The sequence below is a fragment of the Poromitra crassiceps genome (assembly GCF_964638095.1).
Source record: "Poromitra crassiceps genome assembly, chromosome: 18".
Lineage (NCBI taxonomy): Eukaryota > Metazoa > Chordata > Actinopteri > Beryciformes > Melamphaidae > Poromitra > Poromitra crassiceps.
The window spans coordinates 32,297,759-32,319,543 of NC_139636.1; the positions used below are offsets into that span (position 1 = coordinate 32,297,759).

The 21,785-nt window shown below is 45.6% G+C and overlaps 1 protein-coding gene across 1 annotated transcript in view; it reads left to right on the top strand.

The window, feature by feature from the left end:
• Positions 1–21,785, top strand: part of zcchc14 (zinc finger, CCHC domain containing 14) — a gene marked incomplete at its 5' end in the record, with an annotated part of 70,524 nt that overhangs the window by 15,469 nt on the left and 33,270 nt on the right. The window contains one exon of the mRNA XM_083654833.1: positions 11,493–11,688. Coding sequence (XP_083510959.1) covers positions 11,493–11,688 — 196 coding nt within the window. The remainder of the gene's footprint in view (positions 1–11,492; positions 11,689–21,785) is intronic.

The following is a 21,785-nucleotide window of genomic DNA, read 5'->3' on the forward strand; positions in this document are numbered from 1 at the left end:
TTATCATTTATGTAAACACAAAGTCCGCCCCCCCTCGTCTTGCCCGACTCAAAACTCCTGTCAAAACGTGCAAGGGAGAAACCGTCCAGTTCAACGAGAGTGTTAGAAACGTCTGGGTGCAGCCATGTTTCTGTGAAGACCATGGCGCATGACTCACGGTACTCATTGCAGGTTCTGGTGTAGAGTTTTAACTCGTCCATTTTGTTCTTCAGGGAGCGCACGTTAGCCAGGATCAGCGATGGCAAGGGCGGCCTGTTCCCTCTCCGTCGCAGCCTCTGCTTCACTCCACCACGTCTGCCCCTCCGCCGTCGTCTCCGCGGCTTGTCCTCGTCCTCGGACTGGTTGTCCTGCCATCTGTGTCTCCGGGGTCGTTGTAGTTCCTCAGGCAGGTCGGCAAAAAGCTGTACTTTTGCCCCGCTGGAGTTCCGCAGAGACAGAAGTGTTTCTCTGTCGTACACGCGCACTTCCTGGTCTGTGGCAATTGTTTGGCCATGGTCTACTGCGATAAGCAGCAGAAGCAGTCCTATGTAAAGAATTCTCCGAAAACTCGCCATATCGTAATGTTACACAATACAAAAACAAAAACACTTAAACGAAAACAAAACGTGGTATCGTTGTAACACGATAAAACACAAGTATGCAGCAGCACATGTATGTCCGTGTCGCCGGTTGACGTGGTAAAGTCAACCTGCATAAGCTTTATTTTAACCCCAAGCAACTACATATAATGGCTACATCTGTTGGGCTTGTACAGACCGGCATAATTACCCTATTATATTACTGCTTTATGTATCCATAAAAAACAATGCCAGTGTCAAAATGTCAGAGAGAGCACCAGAGTTTAGCTGACTTTTATAGGAAAGGGAGGAGGAGTTGTGGCTTACTGTAATAGCACAGCATACAGGCTGTTTTATACTGTACTAAGCTATTTACTCTACTAATGGAACTACCAATATTCAGGGATGGGTCTCCCAGAGTCCTGTTATGACTTTATGTAACTGGTCCTGAGTCAGTGTCTCCTTCACCTATCTTATAGTCGCAGAGTCCTGTTATGACTTTATGTAACTGGTCCTGAGTCAGTGTCTGCTTCACCCATCTTATAGTCACAGAGTCCTGTTATGACTTTATGTAACTGGTCCTGAGTCAGTGTCTGCTTCACCCATCTTATAGTCGCAGAGTCCTGTTATGACTTTATGTAACTGGTCCTGAGTCAGTGTCTGCTTCTGCCTATCTTATAGTCGCAGAGTCCTGTTATGACTTTATGTAACTGGTCCTGAGTCAGTGTCTCCTCCATCTATCTTATAGTCCCAGAGTCCTGTTATGACTTTATGTAACTGGTCCTGAGTCAGTGTCTGCTTCACCCATCTTATAGTCGCAGAGTCCTGTTATGACTTTATGTAACTGGTCCTGAGTCAGTGTCTCCTCCATCTATCTTATAGTCGCAGAGTCCTGTTATGACTTTATGTAACTGGTCCTGAGTCAGTGTCTGCTTCACCCATCTTATAGTCGCAGAGTCCTGTTATGACTTTATGTAACTGGTCCTGAGTCAGTGTCTCCTCCATCTATCTTATAGTCCCAGAGTCCTGTTATGACTTTATGTAACTGGTCCTGAGTCAGTGTCTGCTTCACCCATCTTATAGTCACAGAGTCCTGTTATGACTTTATGTAACTGGTCCTGAGTCAGTGTCTGCTTCACCCATCTTATAGTCGCAGAGTCCTGTTATGACTTTATGTAACTGGTCCTGAGTCAGTGTCTGCTTCGCCTATCTTATAGTCCCAGAATCCTGTTATGACTTTATGTAACTGGTCCTGAGTCAGTGTCTCCTCCATCTATCTTATAGTCCCAGAGTCCTGTTATGACTTTATGTAACTGGTCCTGAGTCAGTGTCTCCTTCACCTATCTTATAGTCGCAGAGTCCTGTTATGACTTTATGTAACTGGTCCTGAGTCAGTGTCTGCTTCACCCATCTTATAGTCCCAGAGTCCTGTTATGACTTTATGTAACTGGTCCTGAGTCAGTGTCTCCTTCACCTATCTTATAGTCGCAGAGTCCTGTTATGACTTTATGTAACTGGTCCTGAGTCAGTGTCTGCTTCACCCATCTTATAGTCGCAGAGTCCTGTTATGACTTTATGTAACTGGTCCTGAGTCAGTGTCTGCTTCACCCATCTTATAGTCGCAGAGTCCTGTTATGACTTTATGTAACTGGTCCTGAGTCAGTGTCTGCTTCACCTATCTTATAGTCCCAGAGTCCTGTTATGACTTTATGTAACTGGTCCTGAGTCAGTGTCTCCTCCATCTATCTTATAGTCCCAGAGTCCTGTTATGACTTTATGTAACTGGTCCTGAGTCAGTGTCTGCTTCGCCTATCTTATAGTCCCAGAGTCCTGTTATGACTTTATGTAACTGGTCCTGAGTCAGTGTCTGCTTCACCCATCTTATAGTCGCAGAGTCCTGTTATGACTTTATGTAACTGGTCCTGAGTCAGTGTCTGCTTCACCCATCTTATAGTCGCAGAGTCCTGTTATGACTTTATGTAACTGGTCCTGAGTCAGTGTCTGCTTCACCCATCTTATAGTCGCAGAGTCCTGTTATGACTTTATGTAACTGGTCCTGAGTCAGTGTCTGCTTCACCTATCTTATAGTCCCAGAGTCCTGTTATGACTTTATGTAACTGGTCCTGAGTCAGTGTCTCCTCCATCTATCTTATAGTCCCAGAGTCCTGTTATGACTTTATGTAACTGGTCCTGAGTCAGTGTCTGCTTCTGCCTATCTTATAGTCCCAGAGTCCTGTTATGACTTTATGTAACTGGTCCTGAGTCAGTGTCTGCTTCGCCTATCTTATAGTCCCAGAGTCCTGTTATGACTTTATGTAACTGGTCCTGAGTCAGTGTCTGCTTCGCCTATCTTATAGTCCCAGAGTCCTGTTATGACTTTATGTAACTGGTCCTGAGTCAGTGTCTCTTTCGCCTATCTTATAGTCCCAGAGTCCTGTTATGACTTTATGTAACTGGTCCTGAGTCAGTGTCTGCTTCTGCCTATCTTATAGTCCCAGAGTCCTGTTATGACTTTATGTAACTGGTCCTGAGTCAGTGTCTGCTTCGCCTATCTTATAGTCCCAGAGTCCTGTTATGACTTTATGTAACTGGTCCTGAGTCAGTGTCTGCTTCGCCTATCTTATAGTCCCAGAGTCCTGTTATGACTTTATGTAACTGGTCCTGAGTCAGTGTCTGCTTCGCCTATCTTATAGTCCCAGAGTCCTGTTATGACTTTATGTAACTGGTCCTGAGTCAGTGTCTGCTTCACCCATCTTATAGTCCCAGAGTCCTGTTATGACTTTATGTAACTGGTCCTGAGTCAGTGTCTGCTTCGCCTATCTTATAGTCCCAGAGTCCTGTTATGACTTTATGTAACTGGTCCTGAGTCAGTGTCTGCTTCGCCTATCTTATAGTCCCAGAGTCCTGTTATGACTTTATGTAACTGGTCCTGAGTCAGTGTCTGCTTCACCCATCTTATAGTCGCAGAGTCCTGTTATGACTTTATGTAACTGGTCCTGAGTCAGTGTCTGCTTCGCCTATCTTATAGTCCCAGAATCCTGTTATGACTTTATGTAACTGGTCCTGAGTCAGTGTCTCCTCCATCTATCTTATAGTCCCAGAGTCCTGTTATGACTTTATGTAACTGGTCCTGAGTCAGTGTCTCTTTCGCCTATCTTATAGTTGCAGAGTCCTGTTATGACTTTATGTAACTGGTCTTGAGTCAGTGTCTCTTTTGCCTATCTTATAGTCCCAGAGTCCTGTTATGACTTTATGTAACTGGTCCTGAGTCAGTGTCTCTTTCGCCTATCTTATAGTCCCAGAGTCCTGTTATGACTTTATGTAACTGGTCCTGAGTCAGTGTCTCTTTCGCCTATCTTATAGTCCCAGAATCCTGTTATGACTTTATGTAACTGGTCCTGAGTCAGTGTCTCCTTCGCCTATCTTATAGTCCCAGAATCCTGTTATGACTTTATGTAACTGGTCCTGAGTCAGTGTCTCCTTCGCCTATCTTATAGTCCCAGAGTCCTGTTATGACTTTATGTAACTGGTCCTGAGTCAGTGTCTCCTTCGCCTAACTTATAGTTGCAGAGTCATGTTATGACTTTATGTAACTGATCCTGAGTCAGTGTCTCCTTCACCTATCTTATAGTCACAGAGTCCTGTTATGACTTTATGTAACTGGTCCTGAGTCAGTGTCTCCTTCACCTATCTTATAGTTGCAGAGTCCTGTTATGACTTTATGTAACTGGTCCTGAGTCAGTGTCTGCTTCACCTATCTTATAGTCCCAGAGTCCTGTTATGACTTTATGTAACTGGTCCTGAGTCAGTGTCTCCTTCACCTATCTTATAGTCCCAGAGTCCTGTTATGACTTTATGTAACTGGTCCTGAGTCAGTGTCTCCTTCACCTATCTTATAGTCCCAGAGTCCTGTTATGACTTTATGTAACTGGTCCTGAGTCAGTGTCTCCTTCACCTATCTTATAGTCCCAGAGTCCTGTTATGACTTTATGTAACTGGTCCTGAGTCAGTGTCTCCTTCACCTATCTTATAGTCCCAGAGTCCTGTTATGACTTTATGTAACTGGTCCTGAGTCAGTGTCTCTTCCGCCTATCTTATAGTCCCAGAGTCCTGTTATGACTTTATGTAACTGGTCCTGAGTCAGTGTCTGCTTCACCTATCTTATAGTCCCAGAGTCCTGTTATGACTTTATGTAACTGGTCCTGAGTCAGTGTCTCCTCCGCCTATCTTATAGTCGCAGAGTCCTGTTATGACTTTATGTAACTGGTCTTGAGTCAGTGTCTGCTTCACCTATCTTAGTCGCAGAGTCCTGTTATGACTTTATATAACTGGTCCTGAGTCAGTGTCTCCTCCGCCTATCTTATAGTCGCAGAGTCCTGTTATGACTTTATGTAACTGGTCCTGAGTCAGTGTCTCCTTCGCCTATCTTATAGTCACAGAGTCCTTTTATGACTTTATGTAACTGGTCCTGAGTCAGTGTCTCCTTTGCCTATCTTATAGTCGCAGAGTCCTTTTATGACTTTATGTAACTGGTCCTGAGTCAGTGTCTGCTTCGCCTATCTTATAGTCCCAGAGTCCTGTTATGACTTTATGTAACTGGTCCTGAGTCAGTGTCTGCTTCGCGTATCTTATAGTCGCAGAGTCCTGTTATGACTTTATGTAACTGGTCCTGAGTCAGTGTCTCCTTCGCCTATCTTATAGTCGCAGAGTCCTGTTATGACTTTATGTAACTGGTCCTGAGTCAGTGTCTCCTTCGCCTATCTTATAGTCCCAGAGTCCTGTTATGACTTTATGTAACTGGTCCTGAGTCAGTGTCTCCTCCGCCTATCTTATAGTCCCAGAGTCCTGTTATGACTTTATGTAACTGGTCCTGAGTCAGTGTCTCCGGTAACGCTTTAGAATACAGCCCGCAAATAAGCATGTAGTTAGAGTATAACAACGGGGTTTAGGGCTGTAGTTATAGTCTAACTACGGGGTTTAAGGAGTGAATTATAAGATCTGTACTTATAGTCTAACTACGGGGTTTAAGGAGTGTAGTTATAGTATAACAATGGGGTTTAAGGAGTGTAGTTATGGTATAACAACGGGGTTTAAGGAGTGTAGTTATAGTCTAACAACAGGGTTTAAGGAGTGTAGTTAGAGTATAACAACGGGTTTAAGGAGTGTAGTTAGAGTATAACAACAGGGTTTAAGGAGTGTAGTTAGAGTATAACAACAGGGTTTAAGGAGTGTAGTTAGAGTATAACAACGGGGTTTAAGGAGTGTAGTTAGAGTATAACAACGGGGTTTAAGGAGTGAAAAAATACTTTAACTAGAGGGTAACAAGATCTGTACTTATAGTCTAACTACGGGGTCGCGGGCTGTATTATGAAGCAGGGGACAAATGTTTGTACTTATAGGCTAATTACGGGGTACCACACTGTACTTACAGGGTAACTACGGGGTTTAAGGAGTGTAGTTAGAGTATAACAACGGGGTTTAAGGAGTCTAGTTAGAGTATAACAACAGGGTTTAAGGAGTGTAGTTAGAGTATAACAACGGGGTTTAAGGAGTCTAGTTAGAGTATAACAACAGGGTTTAAGGAGTCTAGTTAGAGTATAACAACGGGGTTTAAGGAGTGTAGTTAGAGTATAACAACGGGGTTTAAGGAGTGTAGTTAGAGTATAACAACGGGGTTTAAGGAGTCTAGTTAGAGTATAACAACAGGGTTTAAGGAGTGTAGTTAGAGTATAACAACGGGGTTTAAGGAGTCTAGTTAGAGTATAACAACGGGGTTTAAGGAGTCTAGTTAGAGTATAACAACGGGGTTTAAGGAGTGTAGTTAGAGTATAACAACGGGGTTTAAGGAGTGTAGTTAGAGTATAACAACGGGGTTTAAGGAGTCTAGTTAGACTCTAACTACACTCCTTAAACCCGTTGTTATACTCTAACTACACTCCTTAAACCCTGTTGTTAGACTATAACTACACTCCTTAAACCCCGTTGTTATACCATAACTACACTCCTTAAACCCCGTTGTTATACTATAACTACACTCCTTAAACCCCGTAGTTAGACTATAAGTACAGATCTTATAATTCACTCCTTAAACCCCGTAGTTAGACTATAACTACAGCCCTAAACCCCGTTGTTATACTCTAACTACATGCTTATTTGCGGGCTGTATTCTAAAGCGTTACCGTGTCTCCTTCACCTATCTTAGTCGCAGAGTCCTGTTATGACTTTATGTAACTGGTCCTGAGTCAGTGTCTGCTTCGCCTATCTTATAGTTGCAGAGTCCTGTTATGACTTTATGTAACTGGTCCTGAGTCAGTGTCTCCTCCGCCTATCTTATAGTCCCAGAGTCCTGTTATGACTTTATGTAACTGGTCCTGAGTCAGTGTCTCTTCCACCTATCTTATAGTGTACTGAGAGAGGAGGAGCTGGTGGCTTTGGCTCAGTAACATGCGGATGTGGCAGTAGCACACTTAATTGGTTTCAGATCTACTGCCCCACTCTGTGTGTGTGTGTGTGTGTGTGTGTGTGTGTGTGTGTGTACACAGTGCATGCGTGCGTGTGTGTGATTGCACATGCTGGGTTTTCCCTCTGGGCTAGTTGGAACCATACAGCATACAGCAGCACAAACCATTTAGGACAGATAAAAGTAGGGTTGCAACTAACGATTATTTTAATTGTCAATTAATCTGTTGATTACTTTCTTGTTTAATCCATTATAGTCTTGGACCTGGCTCAGATATGTATGCACTTCATTTAGATGGGAATATCTCAACTGTTATAGACTAATATGAGCCCTGCAAACAACTTGGGATGTGTGCCAAAATCTCTATCCGGTACGAAAACCCCCAAAATGGCAATTTTCTTTTTAAGTGAATGGGACCCCCCCCCCCCCTTCAAAGATATCCTCATGCATTTCTACCAGTTACATTTTCTTAAAAGAAATATTTTTTGTATTACACTTTTTCTTAACAAAAAGGGGGCAGTGGTGGCCCAATGGTTAGAGAAGCGAGCTTGTGACCGGAAGGTCGTCGGTTCAATCCCCGGGACCGGCAGGATAAATCTGGGTGGGGAAAGTGAAAAGGCAGCACTTGCCCCTCCCTCATTACCACCACTGAGGTGCCCTTGAGCAAGGCCCTTAACCCCAACTGCTCCAGTGGAGCTGATCAGTGGCCAGCAGATCAGACTGTGGTTGTACTGGTCAGCTTCCAGGTATGAATGTGTGTGTGAATGTGAACAGGGCACTCCTGAAAAAGAGAGCATTGCTCTCAGTGAGACTCCCCCTGTATAAATAAAGGTAAAAAAAAAAAGTTTAATGTGCAATTCAAGCAATATATCATTAAATATGCATAAATTAGCATATAAACTGTTGACTACAGATTGTTCAGAATATGTATATATATATATATATATATATATATATATATATATATATATATATATACATTTATCTAAAAAAAATCCTATTCACCTGTGGTGTCAAAAGGGACATTTTGGCATTCTTCTGGTTTTTCACCCCTCGCAGGGGTCATATTGGTCTATAACTGTTGAGATATTCTCTATGCATATCTGAGTCAGGTCCTAGACTATTAGTTGTTTGGTCTATACAATGTCTAGAATATAGTGAGAATGTCGATCATTGTTTCAAGATGATGTCCAGTGTTGTTTTTTTCATTTATTTATTTTCACAGGGACAGTGCATATTGATAAACTGTTGGCAGCCTAAAATCAAGAAACAAGTTTAAAAACTAGAACGACCGCAACACGGACTTACGCCATTAGTTCATTCTTGAGTCCAAATCGCCATTTGAGGCAAATTGGAAGAAATTCCGTCAAGGCGCTTCTGAGATGTTGCGTTACAGAGCTTGAAAATTGGGTGTGTGAGAGGTCACAGTGACCTTGAACTTTGACCACCAAAATGTAATCAGGTCATCCTTGAGTCCAAGTGGACGTTTGAGGCAAATTCGAAGAAATTCCATCAAGACATTCCTGAGATATCGCGTTAACAAGCTTGAAAATGGCATTCGAGGGGTCACAGTGACCTTGACCTTTGACCTTTGATAACCAAAATGGAATCAGTTCACCGGAATCAGTTCATCCTTGCGTCCAAGTCGATGTTTGAGCCAAATCAGAAGAAATTCTATCAAGCCGTTCTTGAGATATTGCGTTAACGAACTTGGGAATGGCGTTCGTGAGGTCACAGTGACCTTGGAAGTTTGACCACCAAAATGTAATCAGTTCATCCTTGAGGCCAAGTTAATGTTTGAGGCAAATTTGATGAAATTCCGTCAAGGAATTCCTGAGATATCGCGTTAACAAGCTTGAAAATGGCGTTCGAGAGGTCATAGTGACCTTGGCCTTTGACCTTTGACCACCAACATCTAATCAGTTCATGCTTGAGTCCAAGGCGATGTTTGAGTGAAAATTTGATGAAATTACGTCAAGGCATTCGTGAGATGTTGTGCTAACAACCTTGAAAATTGTGTTCGAGAGGTCACAGTGACCTTGGCCTCTGACCTTTGACCACCAAAATCTAATCAGTTCATCCTTGAGTCCAAGCCGATGTTTGAGGCAAATTTGATGAAATTAGCAGCTGAACAATACAGTAGCACTACAGCAGACAAGCAAGACAGACATAAGCAACAGGACAACAGTTATAACAGCACTACTGACATACTGTAGGCAAAGACAAGCGGCAGGACAACAGCAGCACCACATAAGTGCTAATATCAAAGATAGACATAAGCAACAGGGCAGGTAACACCGAGGTAAGTTGAGCAATAGGGCACATAGAATAGAATGGCATCCAAACTAGTGCTGGCAGACTTGGTGACTTGCTGGCAGACTTGGTGGCTTGTGAGCCATGTTCTTAGCGCTCTAGAAAATGACCTGTAGGTGGTGACTTCTCTGATGTGGGCTGGTTCAGCATTCCATTCATGTGCTGCTTTCATTGAAAAGGCAGCTTGACTAAAGCAGGGGTGTCCACACTTTTTTGAATGGGGGTCAGATTAGATCATGTGAAATTAACGGGATTTTCTTAGAGGGATGATGCAGTCCCCTCTTGTAACTCCTCTTGTAATATAATTTGTGTTTGCTCGTTGCCTAACAAAGCAACCGAGTGGGGGAGGAGCGATGCCACGAACAATTTTAAAGACGAGACATTGAGACATATATTTGCATGTTTGATCAGGTTTTCCCAGGTTGTATTTCTCCAATAACTTGCAGTGGTGAAAATGATTAGGTTTCTTATCAAGGGTTTTCATGCTTTGTTTATATAACGATTCTACATTCTACTGGCCTCAAGGTTGAGCTACTTGCCTGTGAGCAGCTTGTTAAACAGTAAGTTAGGTGGGATATGATCACTCTCGTAACGGGACAAGCCCCGTCTTTTATTGTCACACGAACACCACAACACATGCATGCGGCCACAACACACTCATGCTGACGGTGGCCGGTGAAAAGTGTCCTCTGCATTTAACCCATCCAGGCATGTCCTTTCCTCCGAGGGGCAGGCCAGGAGCAGTGGTCGCTTTCTCGTACAGCGCCCGGGGACCAACTTCGGGTGTTGTCGTCACTGGTCGGATGACGATGACGATCTGATCTTCTGCATGTTTTTAGTGGGGGGGTTATATACGGAGGAACCCCCTGGGGGAGCACGGGGAGAACATGCAAACTCCACACAGAGAGAAAGGCCCTTACGACGAGATACCCGACCTGGGCAGTGGGCACTGAGGATATGGGGGGAACACAACCACAGCGCCCACAGTGTCCCAGGCGAGAATCGAACTCAGGACCTTCTGACTGTGAGGCGACAGCTCTACCACTGAGCCACCGTGCCCCATCATGGCATTCATATGCATTCTAGCAGCCTCGGTTGACATGCAATTCCTTATGAATTGAACATTTGCTACGCTGTATTTGACCCTTTTACAAAGCTTCTTTCTTAATCCATATCAAACTCGTCAATTTGATCAGGAATATTTCCTTCAGCCATGGTTGAGCCATGGTGAGCTAAGTTAGCTAGCAGTCGAAGCGGGGCAAAAAAGATGGCTGACGGAGTGTTTTGATTTCGGAGCAGTGGAGGGGCGTGGAGGCCCCCTAGAGGCGGACACACACACAAAAGAGTTCCGCATGTGTGATGCGCTGTCGTGAGGCGGTCGTGACGTAAAACGCGTCAGAGCGGTGCAGAGTGAATGGGAATGAAATAATAGCCATATGCTAGGTTTTGACCTAGCCTTGTTAATGAGGTCATTATGGCCAAAAATGGCCAATTAGCCATAGCACTACCTACAGCAGCCAGCAGGTGACACACGCAGCACCACCCACAGCAGCCAGCAGGTCACGTGCATGTCGATTAGTGACAGCACTACCCATGGCAGCCAGCAGGTGACGCATGCGCGCACACACACACACACACACACGCACTGATTGCATGCTCCAACGGGTATCAGCAATTAGTGATAGCATTCCCCACAGCATCCAGCAGGTGGCACACACACACACACACACATACACACAGACACACACACAGTGATTACATGCTCCAACGGGTATCAGAACTGGTATCACTGATAGATCGATGAGCCCACATGGGACAAAGAGATTGTGGGTGTGGGAAGCGATGTGGAAACACCAATCTCAGCTGATCATCCCCACAGCAGCAGAGCAGAAAAACAATTCACTATTTGGTCAGGAAACGGCTCAACTCGACCCAAACGCCGTTTTGAGTTCACAGTCGCCCCTACTTAGCCCTATGGAGCGTATCCCACACACACACACACACACACACACACACACACACACACACATGGAGCGTATCCCACGCCTATTCCAGCAAGCAAACGGGCTATTTTAAGCAGAGGAGTAAATGCTGTGTACTTATCCCTAACCTTTGGACTGTGGCTTTTAACCCCTCGTCTGCCTGGTCTCTCACCCCCACAGAGCCAGGCCAGGGAGGCCGGCGTGGGTTCAGGGCCAGTGCGAGGGGACCCGGGGTCAAGGGTCAGCCAGGAGCTCACCCCTCCTCACCCAGACCTCCCTTCTCCTCCTCCTCACCCGCCTCCGCCCCTCCCCTCCGGGCAAGGCCAGGACGCCATGCCAGCGCCGACCAGGAACAACCAGTGGAGAGCCGGGAAAGGTGAGCCGACGGACCTACACATGACGTCCTGCTTCTTTATATACATCTTTATATTGATGTGCAGTGCTGCTCTGTCCCCTGATCCTGCAACACTCACACAGGATAGAGGTTTTGATGTGCAGTGCTGCTCTGTCCCCTGATCCTGCAACACTCACACAGGATAGAGACAGACAGTGTTTTGATGTGCAGTGCTGCTCTGTCCCCTGATCCTGCAACACTCACACAGGATAGAGGTTTTGATGTGCAGTGCTGCTCTGTCCCCTGATCCTGCAACACTCACACAGGATAGAGGTTTTGATGTGCAGTGCTGCTCTGTCCCCTGATCCTGCAACACTCACACAGGATAGAGACAGACAGTGTTTTGATGTGCAGTGCTGCTCTGTCCCCTGATCCTGCAACACTCACACAGGATAGAGACAGACAGTGTTTTGATGTGCAGTGCTGCTCTGTCCCCTGATCCTGCAACACTCACACAGGATAGAGACAGACAGTGTTTTGATGTGCAGTGCTGCTCTGTCCCCTGATCCTGCAACACTCACACAGGATAGAGGTTTTGATGTGCAGTGCTGCTCTGTCCCCTGATCCTGCAACACTCACACAGGATAGAGACAGACAGTGTTTTGATGTGCAGTGCTGCTCTGTCCCCTGATCCTGCAACACTCACACAGGATAGAGGTTTTGATGTGCAGTGCTGCTCTGTCCCCTGATCCTGCAACACTCACACAGGATAGAGACAGACAGTGTTTTGATGTGCAGTGCTGCTCTGTCCCCTGATCCTGCAACACTCACACAGGATAGAGGTTTTGATGTGCAGTGCTGCTCTGTCCCCTGATCCTGCAACACTCACACAGGATAGAGACAGACAGTGTTTTGATGTGCAGTGCTGCTCTGTCCCCTGATCCTGCAACACTCACACAGGATAGAGACAGACAGTGTTTTGATGTGCAGTGCTGCTCTGTCCCCTGATCCTGCAACACTCACACAGGATAGAGGTTTTGATGTGCAGTGCTGCTCTGTCCCCTGATCCTGCAACACTCACACAGGATAGAGACAGACAGTGTTTTGATGTGCAGTGCTGCTCTGTCCCCTGATCCTGCAACACTCACACAGGATAGAGGTTTTGATGTGCAGTGCTGCTCTGTCCCCTGATCCTGCAACACTCACACAGGATAGAGACAGACAGTGTTTTGATGTGCAGTGCTGCTCTGTCCCCTGATCCTGCAACACTCACACAGGATAAAGGTAAAGGTAAAGTCCCACTGATTGTCACACAATGTGTGAAATTTGTTCTCCGCATTTGACCCATCCCCTGGGGGAGCGGTGAGCAGCAGCGTGCGCCGCGCTCGGGAATCACATGGTGATTTAACCCCCCAATTCCAACCCTTTGATGCTGAGTGCCAAGCAGGGAGGCAAATGGGTCCCATTTTTATAGTCTTTGGTATGACTCGGCCGGGGATCGAACTCACAACCTCCCAGTCTCAGGGCGGACACTCAGACCACAAGGCCACTGAGCTGGTAATAGAGGTTTTGATGTGCAGTGCTGCTCTGTCCCCTGATCCTGCAACACTCACACAGGATAGAGACAGTGTTTTGATGTGCAGTGCTGCTCTGTCCCCTGATCCTGCAACACTCACACAGGATAGAGGTTTTGATGTGCAGTGCTGCTCTGTCCCCTGATCCTGCAACACTCACACAGGATAGAGGTTTTGATGTGCAGTGCTGCTCTGTCCCCTGATCCTGCAACACTCACACAGGATAGAGGTTTTGATGTGCAGTGCTGCTCTGTCCCCTGATCCTGCAACACTCACACAGGATAGAGACAGACAGTGTTTGATCCTGCAACATAGGGCCGGGCAATATACCGTAGTTAACAAGTATATTGATATCAAATATTTCATATCAGTCGATATCGATAATTATTGATCATTTTAATGACCCGTTTTTATTCATTAAAAAAACAAGAAGAAAAAGGTTGCATTTAACCACTTTATTTTGAACCACCTTATTTTCAAGGCACACAGGTAATTTGTCACACACACACACACACACACACACACACACACACACACACACACATGCTCTCAGTGCAACTGCAAGCAAGCACTAATTTACAGACATGGTGATGTTTTATTTTGATGACATAGCCTAGCATTGCCAGCCTTCTAAAAAAAAACGTTTGGTAACGTGTATTTCAGGGTTGTAGGGTTAACGTTAGGTGAATCAGTGAATGAGCTGCCCCGCATTTCGCAAAGTAATGTTGCAGAAATTGGTGTCTAACATTAACGTTAACCCTAAAGGTAATCTTAACCTATTAACCTATCATTCAAATTGTGCTTAGAGGGAATGTTTCACCGGATTTTGTGACTGTTAATTGCCATACAAAGCATTTTTATCACAATATGATCCCCTGAAGGAATGAGTCACCAGGTCATCAGAATTCAAACATCTAAATCGCTCGTAATGCCCGGTGGTTATAGACCTTATTCGCTAACCCCGGACAGCGCCATATTGTTGACATACCGTCCTGCAGCTGACAACTATAGTAACGGCCTTATTGTCGTTTCTGTTCCATTACAAAATAGCGATAGTGATGACAGCAATAAAAACCCAGAGTTGGTGTTTGTATGCGCACCCGATCTACTATGAATCACCTCATTCAATGGAAAGGAATTGCATTCAAATGCCCCCATCGAATGGAGAGGAGTTGTACAATCTCTACAACCCAGTTTCCCTGGGGTTGTAGAGATTACTTGCAAAACCCCATTTAATGGGTAGGATTCAGGGGTTGTACAGATTACTTGCAAAACCTCATTTAATGGATAGGATTCTCCATTGGCTCTTCTCTCAACCACACTGCCCACCTCTGCAGGCATGGGGAGGGTCTGCTTGGACCCCTGTGTCCTTAGGTTTAGGCATGGGGGATGGGAGAGGTTAGGGTTAGGGGTGGGAGAGGTTAGGTTTAGGCATGGGGGTGGGAGAGGTTAGGTTTAGGCATGGGGGGTGGGAGAGGTTAGGTTTAGGCATGGGGGGTGGGTTAGGGTTAGGCATGGGGGGTGGGAGAGGTTAGGTTCAGGGTTAGGGGTGGGAGAGCTTAGGTTTAGGCATGGGGGTGGGAGAGGTTAGGTTTAGGCATGGGGGTGGGAGAGGTTAGGGTCTGGGTTAGGATTAGGCATGGGGCATGGGAGAGGCTTGGAGGGGTCTCCAGAGATGACCCCCGAGGGTCTCGAACCCTCCGTTCGGCCCCCAGACCTTCCGTTCGGCCCGCAGACCCCCCGAAACGACCCCAGGACCTCCACAGGGTCCTACGGCCCACCCAGGCCTCGGAGACCCCAGGTTTATCCATTGAATGGGGTTTTGCAAGTAATCTCTACAACCCAGAGAAACTGGGTTGTAGAGCTGTCCATTGAATGGGGTTTTGCAAGTAATCTCTACAACCCAGAGAAACTGGGTTGTAGAGATTGTACAACTCCACCCCATCGAATGGGGACATTTTAAAGCAATTCCTTTCCATTGAATGAGGTGATTCAAAGGAACACTCCGCCCATTTTCAACCAGCTTTGTATCATTAGAACATCAGTAGTATATCAGAAAATTGTAAACTGTTTTGAAGTCTCTCATTTAATTTGACAGTTATTGAGTGTTAAAGTGTGGACCAGTGACATCACTGGTCCACACTAACTCAAATGAATAACTCATTAACTCAAATCAACTCTCAATAACTGTAAAACTACCGGTAGTCATCATTCATCTAGTTTGACAGTTATTGAGAGTTGATTTGAGTTAATGAGTTATTAATTTGAGTTAGTGTCACTGGTCCACACTTTAACACTCAATAACTGTCAAATTAGATGACAGACTTCAAAACAGTTTACAGTTTTCTGATATACTACTGATGTTCTAATGATACAAAGCTGGTTGAAAATGGGCGGAGTGTTCCTTTAATGCCTGTAATAATAAACAAAAGAAAACACGAGGTGAACAGACTTTGCTGTGAGGAGCTGTCAGAAAGTTTCACCTGTCTCTCCTAACTATCCACACATCTCCTGTGTGCCGACTTATACTCCGTCTCGCTCCCTTCACGTCTGTGGACGGTAGAGATAGAAACAAACCACGGGGACTTTATTGCTGTCATTACAGCCATGCCTAACGCAGGTCACCATCCGAACACAATTGGAACGATACAGGTAACGCTAACGGCGGCTAGCTTCTTATAAACGCTGCTCTCACATAGACTGTCACTTAAAGCTGCAGCGCTATGTCAACAATATGGCGGCGTTGGGCGTGCCCGTACGTGAGTGACATCAATCGAATAAGGTCTATAGAATATGATCAAAAGAAGACATTTGTGCATTCTGGGTTAATTAGCACGTGTCGACACTCTGTTGCATGTTAGGAAAGTCCGGGAATTTAAATGCTTTTTATAATCAAATATATTTATTACTTTTTTTTCTTCAAATGACAGTCAGTGCATTTTGTAATGTTATTACATAACACGTCACTTATTACATTTTCAAACAGAAAAAACTGCAGCCCTCACATTATGTAATAATCTGCACAATATGTAATACATTCATTTCAAAATGTGGCAAACGTTATTACATATTTCGTTCAGACGATTTATTACATAATGTGTCGTTATTACATATTGAAAGTGACATTTTATTACATTATTGCATATTGTGCAGTTCTTATGTAATGCGTCGTTACACCCCTTGTCCACACTCCCACTCTACCGCAGATTTTGGTGACGAAGATGGGCCAGGCCAAAAGCCTACGTTTCATCAAACTGCTTGATGCTCAGAACAATTATAGAGGTAGTGTGGACAATGGGTGCAAATAAAAAATGGGCTAATTAAGATTAAAGATTAAACCGGACAGACAAACCCCGTCTTTATTTTGTCACAAACGCCCTTTGGCATGGACACACGTGCACGGCACCTAGTACACACACACACACACACACACACACCAGAGTCCTGCGCGGGTCTGATTTTCAAGACCCGGTTCCGCCCGGCCCCGCGACGTGCAGTACCGACCCCGCTCCGCGAACCCGCACATATGATCAATCAGTACCGCAACCCACCCCGCCCCGCAGACATGAGACCCGCCCCCCGACCCGGAACCGCATATATATAATAACCGTTAATGTGCAGTGCAAACATTTTGTAGTGAACCTAACGAAACTGCCACCGTTTCACACGAGAGGCGAACAGCAGTCTTTCTGGCCGAGACTCGTCAGCTGATGTACGTTAATTAGCTTTTAGCAGCTGCTAGCTCACTAACCAGCTGGATAGCTCTGCTATCAGACACACAGACAGTTACAGCAAGCAAAGTGACTTACCAGCTATTTCCAATATGTCCGGTATAATCCATACTGCCTTTATGATTGCTGTTGGAGGAACGTAAATCCATGTTGGGATGAGACCTCTCCACTTTCACGCTATCCATCCATGACATGTTCTTGCCTGTTGCTATGAAAACAGCCAGTGTGTATGTTTGACTGGAAGCTAACGTTAGCCTATATTATCTGTCCGACTCGTATTGTCTCCAATCAATCACCTTGACCGCAGCTGAGTTTTGAATGTTTTGTGCAGTCCATATAGCGTCACACATTGCACAGTATGCGCATACTTGAAACGATGCCGGTTATGTAAACAAAGCGAAAACGTGCGTCAGAAACTTTTCTCCTGTTTGAGTCAGACCAGCTGCCAGACACCCCCCCTGCCAGACACACCCCCTGCCTCCATCTGAGTGCAACAGAAAAACACACATGGCTCATACGTTGTCGTTGTTCCACCCGCCGCCCGTCGGCATTTAGTTAATTTTTACCCGCCGCCCGACCCACCAATTTACAGAAGTGTATTTTTTACCCGCCCCCCCCGCGTTTTTTTGCGGGTACCCGGCGGGGCCCCGCGGGACCCCGACCCGGTGCAGGACTCTGACACACACACACACACACACACACAGGTGTGTAGGGTGGCGCAGTCGGTAGCGCTGTCGCCTCACAGCTAGAAGGTCCTGGGTTCGATTCTCGCCTGGGACGCTGTGGGCGCTGGAGTTGTGACCCCCCCCATATCTTCAGTGCCTACTGCCCAGGTGGGCTATCTCGTCGAGAGGGCCTTTCTGTGTGGAGTTTCCATGTTCTCCCCGTACCCCCCAGGGGGTTCCTCCGTACATAACCCCCCCCACTAAAAACATGCAGAAGATCGTCATCCGACCAGTGACGACAACATCTGAAGTTGGTCCAATGATGGTCCCCGGGCGCTGGAAAGAAAAAGCGACCACTGCTCCTGGCCTGCCCCCTGGAGGAAAGGACAAGTCTGGATGGGTCAAATGCAGAGGACGTATTTCACCGGCCACCGTCAGCATGAGTGTGTGTTGTGGCTGCATGCATGTGTTGTAGTGTGTTCGTGTGACAATAAAGACGGGCTGCCGTCTGAAATCGCCGTGAAATGTGTCCTCTGCGTTTGACCCATCCTGGCTCGTCCTCCATGGATCAGGGCAGGAGCGCTGGGCAGCTGCAGCGAAGCGCCCGGGGAGCAACTTCTCCCAACCGCCACTGGTCAGACGATGATCTTCTGCATGTTTTTAGGGGGGAGAGAGGGGGTATATAGTACTGTATGGGGGCAGCACGGGGAGAACATGGAAACCCCACAAAGGCCCTTTCGACAAGATAGCCCACCTGGGCAGTAGGCACTCAATACATGGGGGGAACACACCCTCAGCACCCACAGCGTCCTGGACCTTCTAGCTGTGAGGCGACAGCACTACCACTGCGCCACCGTGCCCCCTGTAGAATGTAGACATGGTCTCAGTCTCTCTCTAGCTGGCCCAGTGTTTGCCTGTCTCTCCCCCTCCCCACTCCAGCCTTCCATCTGTATGTAATGGGCAGGGTGTGTGTGTGTGTGTGTGTGTGTGTGTGTGTATGTTATAGACACTCAGTCAGGCCCAGTTGAACATCAGTCAGGCCCAGTTCAACAAGATGTGGCATGCTGGCACATCTAAACACTACAACTAAGCTCGAAGAATGCTGCCCTAAGGCCTAGGTGTGTGTGTATGTTTAAGAGTGTAAAAGACTAGTAGTGACATGGTTGTAAGGTGCATAACGATACTTAAGAGTGTAAAAGACTAGTAGTGACATAGTTGTAAGGTGCATAACGATACTTAAGAGTGTAAAAGACTAGTGACATAGTTGTAAGGTGCATAACGATACTTGAAGAGTGTAAAAGACTACTGACATAGTTGTAAGGTGCATAACGATACTTAAGGATGCGTTTGGTTTCAGGTTTAGGAGGGCTGCACGATTCATCCAAATCAAATTGCGATCTCGATTCATAGAAAGTGGCGATCTCATTTCTAAATGACGTCAATTCTGCCACATTTTCAGTCGCTTGCAAGAAAACAAGCGCTCCTACTTTCATGACGAAGTGAGGAGGCAGAGCAGTCAGCAGAGACGACCTCTGCAGATGTAGGCTACAGTGATTCAGTGAGAAACTGCCCATTAAAGTAACAATGAACGCTCTCAAACGACTTGATCAGCACATGAATAGAATTAGCCTCAACTAGGGATGCAGCGGTTTCCGGTTTAAAGGTATACCTCGGTTTCAAAAAGTCACGGTATCAAAACCACTAAGTTTTGCCGTCATACCTTCCCCACGGTATCAGCTGTTTCCCCCTGAGAGAGAAAGTGCCCAGACAGAGTGCAGTTACGCGGCCCCTCCCCCCAGCTGCCCAGTCTCAGCAATCAGTGTAGCTGTGATCGTCAAGAATATCAAGTCAATCATTGTGCTTACACTAGGGATGTTCATTTTGAACAGGAAAATTAACGATCAATTATCGATTATCGATAGCGTAATAATTAAGCAATATAGCATGAGAGCCAGTGTGTTGTGGCAAATATATCCCGCTGATCAGCTGTTATCCCACGAGGCCGCAGGCCTCACAGCCATTGGTTCACAGCCATTGTATAAATCCCGTAACCCACTCCAATAACCCATGGCCATGGGTTATGAGTTGCCATGGCAACTCTCTTACTAAAAGGCTTTGGTTACCTCAAATGACAATGTAGAAAAAACAAATGGCGGAGACAGCTGTCAGATCCTTGTGAATCGATCTTCGCTTATAACTTTACTAATACTTCGCAGAAAATTATGTTTTGTACAAGAATAGACGCAGGCTAATGTCTTCTTTGCAAAAAAAAGACTGTTAACCCCGCATTTAACCCTGCATTTAACCCCGTAACGTTAGTTGGTGTCGGGCTTTGCAGAAAGCTCTCAGCTTCTCAGCAAGCGCTGAGAATGCAGCGCTGCGCTCGAGCTGCCTGTCGGGCTTTCCAGAAAGCTCTCAGCTTCAGCAAGCAGTTATCCCACTCGGCCTGTGCCCAGCCAGAAAACTAGAGACTATATGAAGCTCCACCTCACGTTAGTCAGCTGTGCAATGGAGTGGGGCGAGGAGGAACGAATTCCACCCAAACCTAGTAAAAAAAAAAAGTCGGAAAAAAAATCGACGTGTTCAAATTCATTCCTCAACGATCAATTATCGATTATCGATAATTGATGAACATCCCTAGTTTACACCCGTGCGTAGCCTATTGTAATTCAACGTGATAATGGCTGCTGAAAGAGAGAATCCCCAGAACGTTCCCCCGGGCGGTGGGCCGCGGCCTCCATCGAAAAAGACAAACTCCGCGGTGTGTGGGAATATTTCGGTAAAAGCAGGGACGGCCAGGGAGGATTAGAGGGGGAAATACCTCAAACATGAATCAGCACATCTGCAGGAACAACACCCGTCCTTCCTTATTTGCCAAATTCAAGGTACGTTAAACGTCTTGCGTCATCATACATCGTGTCGGACATAAACCATTTCCACTGGCAGGAGGATGAACGTAGAATAAACACTGTCATAGGCTAACGTTATCGATAACATAACATGGCTAATTAGCACTCAGCTGTCTTTGCTCTAACTAACGATAATGTTACGATAATGAACGTCTTATGCCGGCCAGCACGTCATTATCAAAACGTATTGCACTGAAGAGAAGTAACAAGTCATTAAATAAGAGGCAGAGGTGTGTGTGTGTGTGTGTGTGTGTGTGCGCGCGTGTGGGTGGGTATGTGTGTGACGCACAGAGAGGCAGGTGTGTGTGTGTGTGTGTGTGTGTGTTTACATTGTCTGCTTGCATCCATTATACAGTAAGCTAGCAATGCGCTACACAATTTCTCCTGTGCTTACAGCACATGCATCCAGTGTCTGTTCTATCACACTGTGCTGTACAGCAACTTTCTTCAAAAATATCTGGATCTCTAATATTTGCCCTACAGTACTTTTGGATACAAATAAAAGTGTGTGTGTGTGTGTGTGTGTGTGTGTGTGTGTGTGTGTGTGTGTGTGTGTGTGTGTGTGTGTGTGTGTATGTGTGTGTGTGTGTACGTGTGTGTGTGCGCGCATTAACATTGAAACAATCATTTATGTCCAGTGTCCAATCCGATTTGACAAAAGATAAGCATGTGTGTTTTAGTTTTACATAAGTTAATTAGATTAAATAAATAAAATAAAATACATTTTGTTCAACGGCCAAAAAAATTACGTAGGTAAGGTAGGTAGGTGCCAGATTTCACAATAACACATAAAGGTCCGCGATACCGTGATACCGTGAAACCGTGGTATTTTTGTCCAAGGTTATCATACCGTCAAAAACTCATACCGTTGCATCTCTAGCCTCAACGCATCATTCATTCTTCCTTCTTTGTCTCGGATTAGTGAGCCCTTATCACACCGCAAGATGGGCTAAAGTGGCTGCATGTGACATACTGTACATGTTACATGTTACATGTTATTAGGGATGGGCATCGAATTTCGAATTTTCGAATAATCGTTGTTATTATCAAGGTCGACTTTTATTATTGAAAGTCGAAATTTGATTTTTTTTTTTTTTTGTTGTGTGTGTGAGTGAAATGTTGCATTGTCTCCCCTGATTCTAAGTATAGTCGAATCGCTTGGTTTGAGCAAGTAAAACAATTTTTATAAGCATTGTAAGCAAGGTTTATGGAAAAATGAATGGCGGATGAAATCCCATGAAGAGGGAGAGGGGGTGACTT